This window comes from Pristis pectinata, unplaced genomic scaffold, assembly GCF_009764475.1.
Source record: "Pristis pectinata isolate sPriPec2 unplaced genomic scaffold, sPriPec2.1.pri scaffold_99_arrow_ctg1, whole genome shotgun sequence".
Lineage (NCBI taxonomy): Eukaryota > Metazoa > Chordata > Chondrichthyes > Rhinopristiformes > Pristidae > Pristis > Pristis pectinata.
Window position 1 is genome coordinate 61792 of NW_026262580.1, and position 16491 is coordinate 78282.

Genomic DNA, 16491 nt, shown 5'->3' on the forward strand with positions numbered 1-16491 from the left:
TTTGTGGACATGAGGACAGTTGGGGATGACTCCAGCAGTAGGAAATGTCTCTTGTCTGAGATCCTCTGTTCCAGATTCACTGAATTGCAGAGTGAGTGAGAGACATCAGGGAGGCAGAGTTTTCTCTCAGTGATGCCTCCGAGGACTCAGTATTGCAGGAAGAGGGATGTGTGTCAGTGAGCTCCATGTGAGATTGCAGCATGTCCCACTGTTACAGTTCACTCAGAAACGGAAACTACAGTCACAGTTCATGCCCCCATTAACCAGCCTGCATGGAATGCACTTCTGAAGCTCGGCCAGTGGGGAATGGATCGGAATGGCCAAGCTCAGGGGTTGAACAGGAAGGAATGAGGATTTCGGAAGTTTGCAGATTCCTTCTCTGTGACTTCCGAGAGATCTGTCTGCCGGTGACACATGAGAAACAGTGCCCTCACCTGGGGCCTTGTGTTCAGATTTACAGCTGCTGCCATGTGTCCTTCCCCCTGCTGTGTGTAGACTTGGATTCCTTAAAGGAACAATTGTGTGAGGAATGAGTGCGGGTACATTGGGAACATGGATGTTCACCTTGTGCTCACGTGATGTGGTCCCTGAATCTGACCAAACCTTTGGTAGTTGTCCGTTGACTGTGAGCCTCTGTTACATTTGTGGTCAGTGAAGGAGGGAATTCCGTGGGGTTTTGGATCCATCTCCATGGAAGTCACAGTCCTACAAACTAAATCAATGGAGGTGTCGTGTGCTGAACAGCTTTGACTGGATCCTTTTGTCCCTCAGAACACACACAAACCTGTCCCTCAGGGCACCATCTACAACTCTCCACAGCTGCAGAGCTTTGATAGGTCTTTCAGCGCGGTGATGTCCTCACTCACTGATTCTCCCATTTTCTGGTTACACCTGTGGAATTTATAACTCTCTGCTGTCTCTAATGTCAGTGGGTTCAGGTACTCCTCGAACCTCTGTACAACCTCACCAAACAACTGACCTTTCACCTTCTGCAGAGTTACTAAGTTAGTGAGAGTACGATCTGCTTCTGAGCCTCTTTCTGTGGGTAAAATTGTGCTCCTTCATTTCCTCACTGCAGCATTCAATGTCTGCACTCCCAGCACTGTCTCCCACCTCAGGAATAACACTGGACATGGAAAGCAATGCCTTCTCTCCAAGTCGGACACCAGGAATTCACTCGCCTTGTTCTACTCCCCAAGCTGCAGAGGAAGCCTGTTGAGTTTGAGCCACCATTTTCTCTCTTCCTGAGAAGACGGTGCTGCAGTATTCAAACCCTCCTGTGTGTTTCCACTTTCCTCTCAGTGGCTCCCACTTAGTCACACTGAGAGCATTGCTGACATTTTTACCTTGAAAGCTATTGGTGGAGCTAAAGCAGTTGTTACTGCCTGCAGTTCTTTCTCTATATTGTATCTCTCTATCTCCCCATCCTCTCTTTCTATCTCTCTACTTTGTTCTCTTTCCCTCAGTCATCACCACTTTAATAAAACAGAGCAGGAGGAAGAGCAAGGTGCTGTTCACCTGCATGCAGCCATCTTTTCATTTACTGCTCCAGGCTCCCCCTGCTGGTTACCTGCTGGTGAGCCGGCACCATGGCAACGAAAGGCAGATAAACACAATGAACTGCAGCACTGAACATACTGCACTCTCTTCTGTCTTTCTCTCTCAATCCCTCTCTTGCTGTGTGTCCATCTGTCTCTGTCTAATACTCTCTCTCACTATTCCTCTGTCTCTGTGTCTCTGTCTCTGTGACTTTCTCTCATTCTCTGTCTCTATGTATCTGTCTGTCTTGATCTTTCACACTCTCTCTCTCATTATCTCTCTGTTCCTCTTTCTCTCAATTATTACCCTCTCTCTCTTCTCTTATCTGACTATCTCTATTCTCCTTCGCTCAGTAATAACTTTTACTAGAAAAATACAGAGCTGGAGACAGACCCACGTGCTGTTCAGGAGTGAAAAAAATGTTACTTTTCCTCCTCCAAGCACCCACTTCTGATTAACTTTTTTGATATTTCAAAAATAAACACTAGTCACAACAAGTATTATAAAAGTATCAACAGTGCAAAACTTTATACATTCATGGTCCATACATTCAGTAGTGTTAACTCATTTTTTTTAAACCATACCACCATTGCAACGTTTGAGGGGCTTCCCCACCCAACTCAGCATCTCCATGTATGGTAGCAGAGGGAGCCTAGACTGTGAGAGCCTTTACATTGGCTGCATCCCTCAGCACGTACTCCTGCAGCCTGGAATGTGCCAGTCATCAGCATTTCCTTACAGACATCTCGCTGTGCTGGAAGACCAACAAGTTTCAGGCAGACCAACGTGTTTTGGGCAGATGAAAGTGTCTTTCACCAACCTGATGATCTTCCAGAAACACTTGATGTCTGTCTCAGTGCGTGTCCCTGAGAACAGCCCGTAGATCAGAGAGTCCTCTGTCATGCAGCTGTTGGGGATGAACCAGGACACAGACCCTTGTATCTTTCTCCACACCCTCTTTGGAAATCCACCGATTATGAAGTGGTGGGTGACTGGTACTTCCCCACCACAGCTGGCCTGAGGGAACGTACATTGGGTATGATATTTTGTCTCTATAGGAAGGATCTGACTGAGTGGCCCCCCTCACTGCCAGCCAAGTGAGGTCTTGGTGCTTGTTGCCCCCTGGTGCCAGGGTTAAGGATATCACAGTGTCCACAGACAGTTCTGGAGGGGAAGGTGAACAGTCAGAGGTTGAGGTCCATATCGGTACCAATGACACCGACAGAAAAAGGGATGAACTCCTGCAGGTAAATTTGAAGAACTGGGAAAGAGATAAAGGAACAGGAACCTCAGGTGGTAAACTCCTGCCTGTCAGTATAGAAACAGGTGGAAAGCACAGATAAATACATGGTCGGAGAGATGGTGCAGGAGAGAGGGCTTTAGATTCCTGGGGGAGGCGGACAGTACAGGCCTGATGGGTGCACCTCATGGACTTGTGACCCACGTCCTGTGGGCGGTTTGGTTGTGTGGAGGTGGATTTCAACTAGCTTGACAGGGAGATGGACACAGGAAGTTCGCAATGACAAGAGAGAACATGGAACTGTACAGCACAGGAACAGACCCAGTGTATGTGCTGACCATGATGCCAATCTAAACTAATTCTATCTGTCTGCCCACGGTCTGTATCCCTCCATTTCCTGCCTGTTCATGGTCTGTCTAAATGCCTCTTAATCTTTATGATCACATGTGCTTCCACCACCTCCCCTGGCTGTACTTCCCAGGCACCTTCCACTCTCTGCGCAAACACTTGCCTATTTAACTCTCCTTTAAACTTGTCCCCCTCTCACCTTAAAGCTGTGCCCTCGAGTATTTGATATTTCCACCCTGGGGGTAAAAGGCTCTGGCTCTCTTCCCGATCTATGTCTCTCATATTTTATATACATCGATCAGATCACCTTCAACCTCCTCTCCAGAGAAAACTATCCAAGTTTTCCAACCTCTCCTTACAGATAATACTCTGTATTCCGGGCAACTTCCTGATGAACTTCTTTTGCACCCTCTTGACAGCCTCCCCATCCGTCGTGTAATTTGGCAACGGGAACGACACACAATGTTCCAAATGTGGCCTAAACAAAGTTTTACACAACTGCCACATGACTTGCCAACTTGTACATCACTGCTCTGATGGATGAAGGCAAGCATGCCCTGCACATTCTTCAGCACCCTATTAAGTTGTGCTGCCACTTTGAGAGAGCTATAGATTGCACCCCAAGATCCCTTTGTACATCATTGCTTCTCAGGGTCCCGTATACTTTCCACTGACATTGGACCTCCCAAAGTACAATGCCTCACACTTGTTTGGACGACACTCCATCTGCCATTTTTAGGCATCTATATCAATATACCAGCACTGATTCCAACTGAACTGGACACAGACAACCTGTCAGAATAACACCCATCCACGCTATCCTGTCTTCTATTGCTAAGACAGTTTTGAATCCAATCGACCAAGTCACCATCGAATCCATGTGCCTTCATCTTCTGGCACAGCCTGCCATGAGGGATTTTGTTGTGTGCTTTACCATTAACTATTAACAGAGACATTGTAAAGATGCAAAAGCCACCGAATCCTTGGAGCTGCTCTCTAGTCCTGTGTAACTGAGGCCCGTGCACACAGAGTGAGCCTGGGGATGGCTTACTGGTTGATGAGCCAGTGGTGAGGCCAGATTTAAAAGCAGCAGTCTGTTTCAAAAAAGAATGTCAGTGTGTGAGGAGGTGTTCTTGGACCGGTGACAGGTTGTCTTTGACAATGCAACATATTGCATTTTAAAGTATGTCCTGGCCTCTCACTACCTGTGGGCACTCTGGGCTATTATGGAGGTGAAGATTTCCAGGGTGAGTTTAGTTACATGTGAGTTGTGTGTGTATATTTCTCTGACCCACTCGGTAAAACAGCCGCCTCTTGACTAGATCTCTCACTTCCATCCACATCCCACCAACCCCCCAAACTCTTGTGCCCAAGGTAAGAGGACACAGGCCTGGGGGAGATGTGTTGCCATGGAGAGAGAAATGTCCAACTGACAGAAAGGGGGGTTGGGATAAATGGGTCAGTTTTGGATTGGCGCTCAGTAACCAGTGCAATGCCACAAGGATCAATGCTGGGTCTCAACTATTTATAATCTACAGTTCAGACTGGGATGAAGGGACTGGGTATGAAGGACTTGAGCAGATTTGCTGATGATACAAAGATGGGTGGGTTTGCAAGTTGTGGGGAGCACACAGCCTGCAAAGGGACATGGTGAGTGGGCAAGGAGGTAGCAGATGAAGTCTGGTGTGGGAAAATGTGATGTTATCCACCTTGGAAGGAAGAGTGAACAAGCAAAACATCACTTGAACAGAGTGAGACGACTGAATGTTGTGTCGCAAAAGGCTCAGGGAGTGGAGTAGATGAAACACAGAGTTAGCATACAGGTACAGTAAGTACTTGGGAAGCTGATGGGATGTTGGCCTTTATTGCAAGGAGTATGGAGTATAAGTGGGGAAGTTTTGCACTTTTACAGGGTACAGGTGAAAGTGCACCTGGAGTACATGTGCAGTTTTGGGCTCCATGTGTGAGGAAGGATCTGCTTATACTGGAGGAGGGCAGAGAAGGTTCACTAGGTTGGTTTCTGGGATGAAGGAACTGACATAATGACCACAGGTGCTCCTGTAGGAGCCTGTAGCAGTGTTTGTTCAGTGTGTGTTCCCATACTGTGTATCGTTGTCCTTCCTGTGCCCAGCAGTCTCCCAACCCGGTGACGTACAGTTCCACAAGGCTGGTGTTCCTTTGAGATTTGGGCCAGTTACAGTGGTTGAAAGTGTTGGCTTGTGTTGGGGAGTCCAAGGTCTGAGCGTGACTGGGCCAATTCAGACTTTGTTGTGGTTGACTTCTGTTGATGAATTTATGGTGTCTCTGGAAAGGCCCGTACTTGTTGTCCATCCCTTATTGCCCTGAACAAGGTGGTGGGGAGAGATTGCCTTGAACTGCTGCATTCTTGTCATGAAGGTGTTCCCACATTGTTGGGTCAGGTGTTCCAGGATGTAAGCCTGGTGACGATGAAGAAATGACCCCACATCAGCCTGACTTGGAAACATAACTTGGAGGAGAAGCTGTGGGAGGGGTTGCTGTGCACCTGCTCCCCTTGTCCTTCTTTCTGGAAGACGTCACCTAACCACTGAAGTAATTAGGTGTTGTTTTGAACACACTTCAACACCATTTGAGGAAAGTGAAAGAGCAATGAGCTTCTCAGCAATGAAAGTGTGTTTGATTGTGTTTTAAAACATAATTCTACACGGATCTACTGTTGAGGTTGGTACAACTGTGACACAGAACCTTGAACAAGGGACATCTGCCCAGGTCCCTGCTCCTGAAACAAAAGCAAATACTGGAAACTTGAAGTGGAAAAACTCAGAACTGAGCATCCTCAGTAATGTCACCGGGAGAAAATATCATGTTTAGGTCAATGAGTTGCATTTCTAATCTCTCTCTCCACAGTTGCTACATAACCTGCTTCCAATTTCATTCCTGCTTCTGATCAGGGTTCAGAGACCAAGATCAGCCTTTCACCTAAATAAATAAAACTTGCATTAACTCCCTATCGGGACATATCCCAGTGTCACTGATGCCGCTGACATTGAGCGGTTCGGTGGAGAACACAGCTGCCCACAGTCAGGCGACCCACTGAGTGTTTGTTACTTGTTGTGTGCTGCAGGTAACAGCGACTCTCCCCTCCCCTCGGTTTGTACTGTCAGTGGCCTGCTGATCCACGGCCAGTGCAGAAAGCAACCCCAGGGCTGTTCAGTGTGTAGGATACAACCCGGCTGTACTGTGGGCAGCCCCTGGAGTAAGTGTGTAGACTACAGCGTCATATAGTTTGCTGACTGACTGGAGGACTGAATGCCGGCTCAGTGAATGGAAAGCAAGAGTGAGAAGAGTGAATCTACCCAGGTGGGTCAGAGTGGTTTAATGTTGAGTTGTTCCCACCATCTCATTCACTTTCAATATCAGTTCAGGAAATTCCTCAACTCCCAGGGCCCCATCTTCCCTCAGCACATTGATTAGAGAGTTGGGCAAGGCTTGAGTTCCATCAGATCATGTCCAGACATGTGTCAAGAACCCAGCATTGTTTGCAAAATTGCCCAACCCATGCTCGAGTTGATTTTTAAACAGACAGCAGAGGTTTTCTTGCAGTTGTACAGAGGAATTTCTGGGCCCAGTTCATCTTCTGCAGCCCATCCACAGTATTGTAAAACCTCGTTCCCTGCAACGATTCCAGTAAATCCCCTCTATACCCTCTCCAGAGCCTTTATTTCACTCCAATGCGCCGTGACCAGGACCCGACCCACCAGGTGCGGCCGAAGGAAAAGAGTTAATTTTGCAAAGTCTGTACTGCCTTCTCCTCAGTGCAGCACTGAGTGCAGAGGTGGGGGGAAGCAACAGTGGGACAGGAAGGCTGCAAGAAACTGGACTCACACAGCACCACACACACAGCTCAAGATGCAACTTTTTTTATTATTGGCTGAGAAGCTAAGTGAGTACAGTCACCACAGGCAGTGGGAGCGGCTACAGAGAAATCAAGGCACTGAATCCACTGCTGGAAAGGATGAGCGGACGGTTCTGGAATCTTCTAATCACAATACAGTTTGTAGGAACAAACAAAACCAATTTTCAGGTCACAGGATTCATCATTCCAAGTACCGTCACCTTGAAGCAGGGAAAAGAAATCCAACAGTTACCTGTTAGTCCAGGTAAATTCTGGATATGTGAAATAAATGCTGGAAAACACTCAGATACCCAGGCAGCGTGTGTGGAGAGAGAAACAGGAAGGTCATTGACGGAAATGTTATCTCTGTTCCTCTCTCCACAGATGTTGCCTCACCTGCTGAGTGGTTCCGGCATTTTCTTTTTTCAGTTTAATCAAAATGTTTCATCTATTTGAGTCAGCCTCTGTGAGCCATGAATTTTCCCAGACTCTTGATCCATGAGTTTGCCTTGTAAATAAAGGGAGTCACTTCCTGTTGTGGTGCCGTGTGCAGTCAGAGTGGGTGTTGCTGAGACCTGACACCTCACAATATTCACTGAGATTTTGGACTGTTCCAGACTGAAGTGGCTGGGCTCACCCTGGGCTGGAACTCCCTGCGTGGGCTGGACAACACACCTGTCCCATCAGAGATAAACTGAGCCCTCCCCATCCCATGGAGCTCACACAATGGGAGCAGAGCTGGATTCTCTGGAGCTGGAACTTCTGCAACCAATTTAGTTTCTAAATCTGGGAATTTTACACCCGTGCACATTCTGATATCTGCAGCGTTACACCCGGTGTGTGCAGAATTAGGGTGTTCCCTTGCACGTGGAGCACAGAAACAGAGCACTCGGCCCACGGGATCCGTGCTCATGTTACTGCTCCACACCAGCCTCCCCCCTCCCTTCATCCAAGCCCATCAACAGATCCGTCTGTTCCTTTCTCCACCTCCCTCTCCCTTAAGTGCATCTGTGCTCTCTGCCTCGATTGCTTGTGGTCCTGAGCTCCACCTGCCACCACACCTGTCAAGATTTTCCTTCGTTCTCTCTTTGATTTATCGGTGACTATTTTACATTGATGACCCGTGAACCTGGTTCCACACACAGGAGGAAACATCCTCTCTACATCCACCCTATAAATCCTTCACAGTGAAAATGGCCCTGGCTGGTCACCCCTCAATCTTCTCTCTTGTGGAGAACAAGCCTCAGCCTGTTGGATCTTCCCTGCCTCTGTGCTTTGTGATAAGTTCACAGCTCCAATGCCTCTCAGTCCTTTATGTAACAGTGTAATGGAACGGTTCACAGTACAGTATGTCCGGTCTAACCAGGGTTATACAGAGGTTGAGCAGAATGTTTCTGCTTTTAGTTTTTATGCTTCAGTAATCCAGGGCATTCTTTTCACGTTCATCGCTGTGTTCAGTTCTTACTTTATGTTCCGTCTCACATTGTACCTTCCTCACTCCAGTGTTACACCCCTTGTATATTCCCCTTGAACAGTTACACTCATTATCTGTTCCCCTGACCCCTGCATTACATCCCATATATCCTTCTCTAGCTGCAGTGCAGTCAGTCCAGTTCTACCAAGCACAGGACTCATGGGATTGGTTCCCTTGCTCTGAGTAACAGCAGATCTGTTAAGATAACCTCCAGTTCAATACTGTCTAAAATCAGCTTACAAAAAATAACTTTCCTGTCACTTTTGCACTTACGGTAACGATGAATGTTCACACAGTGTTCATTGTTATCAATATTATTTGGTTCACCCTTTGCCCAGTTGTGGTAACTGTATGTAGATCCATCAATCCATGTGTAAGTCCCTTCCTGTGGGATATAAATCAATGATTATCTCTGTGGGAATGCTGAGTAACCTGCCCCTTAACGGTACAGGGTGGAGCTTTACCTGAGCCGGAGTGAGACCAGAATACGAGCAGCCAGGACAAAGAGGGCAGTGAATGAGATTTTAAATGATGGACTGGCAGGGTGGGGGAAATCTCATGGAAGTAACAGAATCCTTGGAACAAAAGAAACCGGATCTGAGGGAGAAAGGAAAGTCACACTGATCGTGTTAGATAAAGGAGGGTGAGAGGAGGCTCATGTGGAGCATAAACAGGGACAGAAACATGTGGGATTTGATTTGTTCACAAGAAGTGGTGACACTGGCCAGACCTGCATTTATTGTCCTTCCCTGATCATCCTCTGACCATTTCAGAGGGCAGGTAAGAGTCCACACATTGAGGGATCTCTGGAGTCTTGGCAAGGCCAGACTGGGGAAGGATGGCAGATTCCTTACCCTGAAGAACAACAGTGAACCGGATGAGTTTTTACAACAGTCTGGGAGTTTCATCGTCACCGTTACTGATGGTAACTTTTTACTCCAGATTTATTGCATTTTATTTACTTGGATCCAAATTCTCCGGCTGCTGGAATGGGATCAAACTCATGTCCCTGGATCATTAGGATACCATCCAGTAACTTAACCACTGCACTGCCACAACCTGTTACTCTGCGGGATGTCATGTGTAATTCTATCTGTGCTGGTAATGTAACATATCATCGTTAACTGTACCTTGCTTCTGTCATTCAGGCCAATCCATGCCTGTGGCTTGTCTCTGTTCACAGCGTCGACCACGTTGGTAATGAAGTTGTTGAGTTCGCTCGAGGTCGCAGAAGCCAACTGTCCATAATGTGGGTGGTGATTGCAGAACTCCTTGAAACAAAAGAAATTTTTATCTGTTGCTGAGAATCAGCATTGTACAGGCCCCTAAATAAATCGTCCAACCTGATGTTGGAAATTCAGCAATGTTGTTCACATGAAACAGATTTCTTGTTCTTCAAAGTCTTTGGTGTCAAAACCAGCACTGTCTTAACTCCTGGATGTGGAGTTTCCCCTAAAATCCCCAATATTTCACCCACTGATCCGACTGATAGAAACCAGAGCCCACGGCCGCAGTGAAGTGCACCCTGGAACACAGGGACTCATCACAGGCAATTCAACGAGAGGCTGTGCTGTGAGTTCATGGGAATGAACCAGCAGAGACCAATATTCCCCAGGCTTCCCAGAGCATTCACTGGTTTCAGGGACTTACCTCAGCTTCCAGCCATGTCTTCTTGTCACTGAAAAACCGGTAACAGGAGTTTAAAGGAGGAAAATAAAACCAGTTTTCATCACAGGGTCCTCTGGATATTTCATGTTTTCCAATGTCTCTCTGAGTTTCTTTCACTTCCAAGGAATTGTTTCTCCCTTTCAGTGAAAGAGAATTAGGATTTAAACCAAGTGCAATAATCAAAGCACTAGCCCCAAATAGTCACAGCACCGGACCTTGATGGACACACAGAAGGTCAGGGTTCGAGGGGAGGAAGGAGCACCAGCTGTAGCTGTGCCCAGTCTAGTGTTTAATACAGTACTGACATGATCTCCCCCAGTCCTGCACTTGTAAAAGGAGCAAAGGGACAGATGGAGGAACTGCAGGCTAATCAGCCCGATGTTGGGAGTGGGCAAGTTGTTGGGAAAGGATCTGAGGAATGGGTTAATCAAGGACATTCAGCACGGAGGTGTTAAAGGAAGATTGTACACTTCCTCTTCTGAGGCTGTTTATCAGGATCGAGAAGGATTTGCCTCCCAGAGGGCTGGACGGTATTGGTGCATAATAGAACATAGAAGTCCTTTGGCCCACAATGCTGTGCTGATATTTTATCCTGCTCCAAGATCTATCTAACCCTTCCCTCGCACATAGCAGTCCATTTCTCTATCAATCATGTGTCTATCTAAGAGTCTGTTAAATGTCCCTAATCTATCTGCCCCTATAACCTCTTGCAGGCAGTGCATTCCACGCACCCACCACTCTCTGTGTAAAAAACTTGTCCTTGACATCCTCCTTGCCCTTGACATCCTCCTTGCCCGCTCCATATCTCGGATATTTACAATACACGATGCACACATAAAGTTTACAGAATCATAGACAACCCTTCTCATCCTTCCCATGACCTACTTGTCCCACTGCCATTCTGGCATCCAGGCCAGAACTACTAGATTGCACAACAGCTTTTTCCCCCAGGCTGTCAGGCTCCTGAATACCCTGGTAGACAAATGTCGTGTCAAAAGCCCTGGTTTGCACAACGTTGTATAAGAACTTTGGCTGCTGCTGAACATGTTTAGACAATTAGTACAGCATGCTGACCTTTGTATTTCTCTTCGTCCAACTTGGTTTTGCACTAACTCTGCACTAAATTTGTATTTTGTATATACTGCTTTTTTGCACTATTTTTATTTGCACAATTTTTTTTTGTTTTTTGTTATTCGTTTATGTTTATTGTATGTTGTGTGAGTCTGGGGGAAACGACATTTCGTTCTGCCATGTGTTTTTATAGCATGGATGAATGACAATAAAGTAACTTGAACAAGTTCCTGCCTTATTCCCCCTGTCCCAGTTAAATACATTCCCATATCGTCTGCTCCTATCCCTCTCCAAGGCAATGGTAAAAGTCAAGGAGTTATGGACGCTATCTTCACAATGCTCTCCCACCGAGAGATCTGAAACCTGATTGGCTCATTGCCTAGTACCAGGTCCAGAATGGCCTCTCCTTTAGTCGGCCTGTCCACATACTGTTTCAGGAATCATTCCTGTACAGACCGAATAAACTTCGCCCCAGCTGTCCCCTTTACACTGAGGAGGTGCCAATCAATATTAGGGAAGTTGAAATCACCGATGACAACAACCCTGTTATTCTTGCACCTCTCCAAAATCTGCCTCCTGATCTGCTCCTTGGCATCTCTGCTGCTATCAGGGGGGTCTATAGAATACTCCCAATAGAGTGATTGCTTCCTTCCTGTTTCTGACTTCCACCCACACTGACTCAGTGGATGATTCCTGTAGGACATCCTCCCTTTCTACACTGTCCCTGATTAACAAAGCCACTCCCCCACCTCTTTTCCCTCCGTCCCTGACCCTTTTGAAACATCTAAACCCCTGAATATCCAGAAGCCATTCCTGCCCTTGCGACAGCCAAGTCTCTGGAATGGCCACCACGTCATCGTTCCACATACTTACCCATCCTCTAAGTTCATCACCCATGTTTCTGATAATTCTCACATTCGTTGTTTCAACATGAAGTGGCCATTGCACACCAGCTACTACACTGTCTGGACAGAGTGAGGTCCTGGTCTGGAAGCAAGGGAGTCCCCTCAGTCCACTTGCCTCTCTGTGCCAGAGTTAAGGACATCTCCTCGGGGCTGCAAAGGAACCTGGGATGGGAGGGAAATGATGCAGTTGTCCTCGTCCTTCTGGGAACCATTGACATTAAAGGGCTGAAGTTGAGGATCTGCTGAAGGAGTATGAGCAGCTTGGGTCCAACTTAAAAAGCAGACCCACACCCACTGGTTTACCAGCTGGGCACAAAACACCATCAGCTTAAATAAATCAATCAAAGGGTTGAATATGTAGCTGAAAGACTGGTGTGAGGAAGATGGGTTTCTATTCAAAGAGCATTGGTCCCTATGGTGGTGAAAGAGGGAGCTGTTCAGTCTGAATGAGTTTCACTTGAATCGAGCTGGGAACAAAAACTCAGCTGTACACTCAGTGGTGAGAGAAGGGTTGAGGTGAAGGTGAATTTAGAAAGTTAATGATGAGGTTACACTACATCTGTACGTTACACTACTGAGTGGTATTGAGGATATCGAGTGGTGTTGGAGGAGTGGAGAGACTTGGCAGTGAATGACACTGATCATTAAACCTCGAAGGACAGATCACAACATGGTTAAAAATGTTTTCCCTTATTCACTGAGACATGGCATATCAGAGCAGGAAGGTGAGGCTAGATCTGTATTTAATGACAGGTCCTCCCCAGGTTCCAAGCACCTGACTCCTGTACAGCCCGTACATATGTGGCAATGTTTGGGAGACAGGCAGGATGGAGTTACCAGCTGGTGCAGGGCTGAAGGCATCTTCTGCCGGGTGGGAACGGGGTATTTCCGTGTGCCTCCTCTCCCCACACCCCAAGTCAAGCTGCAACAGTCGGGGACTGTGTCGAGCGGAGCAGCGCTGGGAGTGCTGAGCAGACTCACTCGCTCACTCACTGAGTCAGTGAGGTCAGCTGCAGCCACTCTTCCCGTGCCTGCTCCCTCCCCCATCACAGCTGTTTCTGTGTCCCTCTCCCACACAGTGTTGTTCATTTCGATGTACGAACTGGGAAATTGGAGCCCGGTGGAAAGGTTGGATAAACTGGGAATGTTTTCTTTGGAATAGAGGACGTTTGGAGGAGACTTCACTGAATCATATGAAATGATCAGGGACTGAGTTGAGGAGAAAAGGAAGGACATATTTCCCTCTGCAGAGAGATCAAAAGCCAAGGGGGTGGATTCAAGTCATTGTTCAAAGGGTCAGTGGGCAGATGTGGAAAATATTTTCACCCAGAGGGTGGTGGGTGTCTGGAACTGTCTGCCTGAAAGGGCGGTAGAGGCAGAAACCCCATCACATTTAACAGTACTCAGACACTGAGATGTACATTTGAGGAGCTGTGACCATCAGTGCAACGGACACAGGGCTGTGAGGTGGGTTGTGTTGAGTTTCCACCCGCACCGACACAATGGGCCAAGGGGCCTCCCTCTCGCACATAACTTTCCTCAGATTCTAACAGAGTGGATCGATGGTGCGCTGTCTCCATGGTGAGTGTGTCCTTGTTCAGGTCCAGGGACAAAAACCACACACTCCAAAGGGGCCTCACTCAAACCCTGTAAAGTATCAGCAAGACTTTCTTCTCCAACTTTCCAACAATTACAGCCGATACATCACTTGGCTTCCTCACTGCTCACTCTCCCTGCATCAACCTCTCTGCACTTCAGGAACCACCACACCGAGATCCCTCTTCACAACAGCGTTTACTGGTTGAAAGACATTATGATGCTGGAAGAACTCAGCAGGCCAGGCAGCATCCGTGGAGAAAAGCAGGTGGTCAATGTTTGGGTCAGGACCCTTCTTCAGGACTGAAGATAGGAAAAGGGGAAGCCCAGTATATAGGAGGGAAAAGCAGAGCAGTGATAGGTGGACAAAAGAGGGGAGACGGGTGGGCACAAGGTGGTGATACGTAGATGCAGTTAAGAGATAGTGATAGGCAGGTGTGGGGGAGGAAGGGAGAGCAGATCACCGGGGGATGGGTCAAAGGTAAGGAGAGAGAAAAAAAGGGTGTTAGAAAAAAGCAAGATAGGCTAGGAAAGGGAAGAAAAGAGGAAGCATGTGTGAGGGTGGGGGGTGGGTGAGGAGTGTGGGGAAGTGGGGTGGGGATTACTTAAAGTGGGAGAATTCGATGTTCATGCCATTTGGCTGTAAGGTTCCAAGATGGAGAATGAGCTGCTGTTCCTCCAGTTTGCACTTGGAATTCTCCTGGCAGTGGAGGAAGCCGAGGACTGACATATCTCTGATGGAGTGGGAGGGGGAGTTGACGTGACTGGCAATGGGGCGATGTAGATCGCGGTTACGGACAGAGCACAGATGTTGTGCGAAACACTCGCCTATTCTGCGTTTGGTCTCACCAATGTAGAGGAGGCCACACTTGGAGCACCGAATGCAGCACTGGTTTCTACAAACCCACTGACGCCCACAGCTACATCGATTACATCTCCTCCCACCTTGTCTCTTGCAAGGATGTGATCCCTTTTTCTCAATTTCTCCTCCTTAGCCACATCTGCTCCCATGATGAGGCTTTCCACTCCAGGACATCCGTGATGTCCAACTTCTTTTCTAATCGGGGCTTGCCCACCAAGAGCTCACAACCATATCTCTGCCATTTCCCGCACCCCCGATCTCATCCCACACTCCTCCCAGACCCAACAGGGATAGGGTACCCCTTCTCCTCACATTTCATCCCGCTAGCCTACGTATCCAACACATCATTCTTCGCCACTTCTGCCATCTCCAATGGGAACCCACTACCAAGCATATCTTCCCCTCCCCACCCCTTTCTGCCTTTTGCAGGGCTCATTCTCTCCGCGACTCCCTAGTTCACTCCCCCACCCCGACCCATCCCGCTCCCACCCTGGCAACTTTCCACTGCCCCCGCCGTAGGTACAACACCTGCCCCTACACAGTCTCCATCACCTCCATCCAGGGACCCAAACAGTCCTTTCAGGTGAGAGAGAGATTCATCAACACCTCCCTTAATATCACCGACTGCTTTCAGTGCTCCAAGTGTGGCTTCCTTTACATTGGTGAGACCAAATGCAGACGAGGTGACTGTTTAGCAGAACACCTGCATCACTGAAAGTTAATGTGCAGGTTAACATGGAGCTGCAGACAAACGGTACGTTTGTCTTTATTGTGTGCATTTGTGTGGGTGAGGAAAGACATCTTACTGTGAATACATGGGGCCCAGTGGAGACCCCACCTGGAATATCATTCACAGTTCTGGACTCCCTGCCTCAAGGAGGAGATCCCTGCAACAGAGGGAGTGAAATGAGGGTTCACCAGACTGATTCCTGGGATGGGGATTCACCGTTCAAGAAGACATTAGGAGACTGCAGTTATACTCGTTAGTTTATCGGAATGAGGAGGTTGTCTCATTGAAACAAACAAAATTACATCCTTATTTTCAGATTTCCAGCATGTGCATCTTTATGCATTTCGAAACGATATTGTGTGTCAGTCTAATTATGAAATTGCCCAACACTATAACCTTTCTTTATCTACTTCTCTCCCCACCCCCAGGACTGCCTCACACCCCTCTGTACCATTGCCAGCACTCTGGCCATCCTCCCTCAAACCTTTGTCCTCACCCTCACAGGTGGGAGATCACTGCACACGGTGCACTGGACCAATGACTGCTGAACCTCCTTCTCTGCATCCCCTGGGTTCCCGACAGATAGTCAAATATCCCTCTTCTGTCAACTTTGTTTCCTACAAAGCATCACTGTGGAGAAATCTCTGTCTCCTGATGGGTAGGAGAGTCTCTGACTCATCTTCTAATTCAACAGCTCGAATGTGAGTATCCCAGACAAGAGACATTTCCTACCACATCCCGGCCAGTCCCAATGTCAACAAATTCCAATTCCCATGTCACACAGTCCCAACACAGAGCCTGTGCATTCATTCTTCACAGCAATATATTTCTAAAGCTCCTGGAATCAATGGACCTTACCTGCCACATCACTGACGAGCAGTGCAGTCAGCACCAAAACCCACACCAGCATCATGTTTCTTTCCTCAAACCTGAAACACAAAAAAACAATTCATCGTTAGTGTCAAGTTTCCCAGTGAAGGTGGGGATATCCTGCTGCCATTCCCACCTCTCTCTCTCCCAGCTGTCTGTGTCGATGACATTTCCGATGCTGTTGCAGCTCCATACATGTGGAGTGGACCAATCTTCCAATTGGCTGGACCAATCTATGTAAATATTATCGCTGACCAATCACTGACTGACAGATTAGAACTCGATGAACAGGAAACCACAGGAATGTCTTGTGA

The 16491-nt window shown here is 47.6% G+C and overlaps 1 protein-coding gene across 1 annotated transcript; it reads right to left on the reverse strand.

Moving 5' to 3' along the window:
- Positions 1-326: 326 nt before the first annotated feature.
- On the reverse strand, positions 327-16271 carry LOC127567293 (C-type lectin mannose-binding isoform-like). Its single transcript, XM_052009987.1, has 5 exons — positions 16166-16271; positions 10126-10280; positions 9606-9746; positions 8749-8860; positions 327-505 (listed from the first exon to the last, which is right to left on the reverse strand). Exons 1-5 carry the CDS (start codon positions 16218-16220, stop codon positions 327-329), a joined length of 642 nt encoding a protein of 213 aa, XP_051865947.1. The 5' UTR covers positions 16221-16271.
- Positions 16272-16491: the final 220 nt, after the last annotated feature.

What these genes read in the sequence shown, in the direction of transcription:
- LOC127567293 (XM_052009987.1), bottom strand. Translation starts at nt 16,220, where the DNA reads ATGATGCTGGTGTGGGTTTTGGTGCTGACTGCACTGCTCGTCAGTGAT. An exon ending in GCCTGAATGACAGAAGCAAG is followed by an intron (nt 8,861 to 9,605) that starts GTACAGTTAACG and finishes TATATCCCACAG; the next exon opens with GAAGGGACTTACACATGGAT. An exon ending in TGTGAACATTCATCGTTACC is followed by an intron (nt 506 to 8,748) that starts GTAAGTGCAAAA and finishes TGTTCCTTTAAG; the next exon opens with GAATCCAAGTCTACACACAG.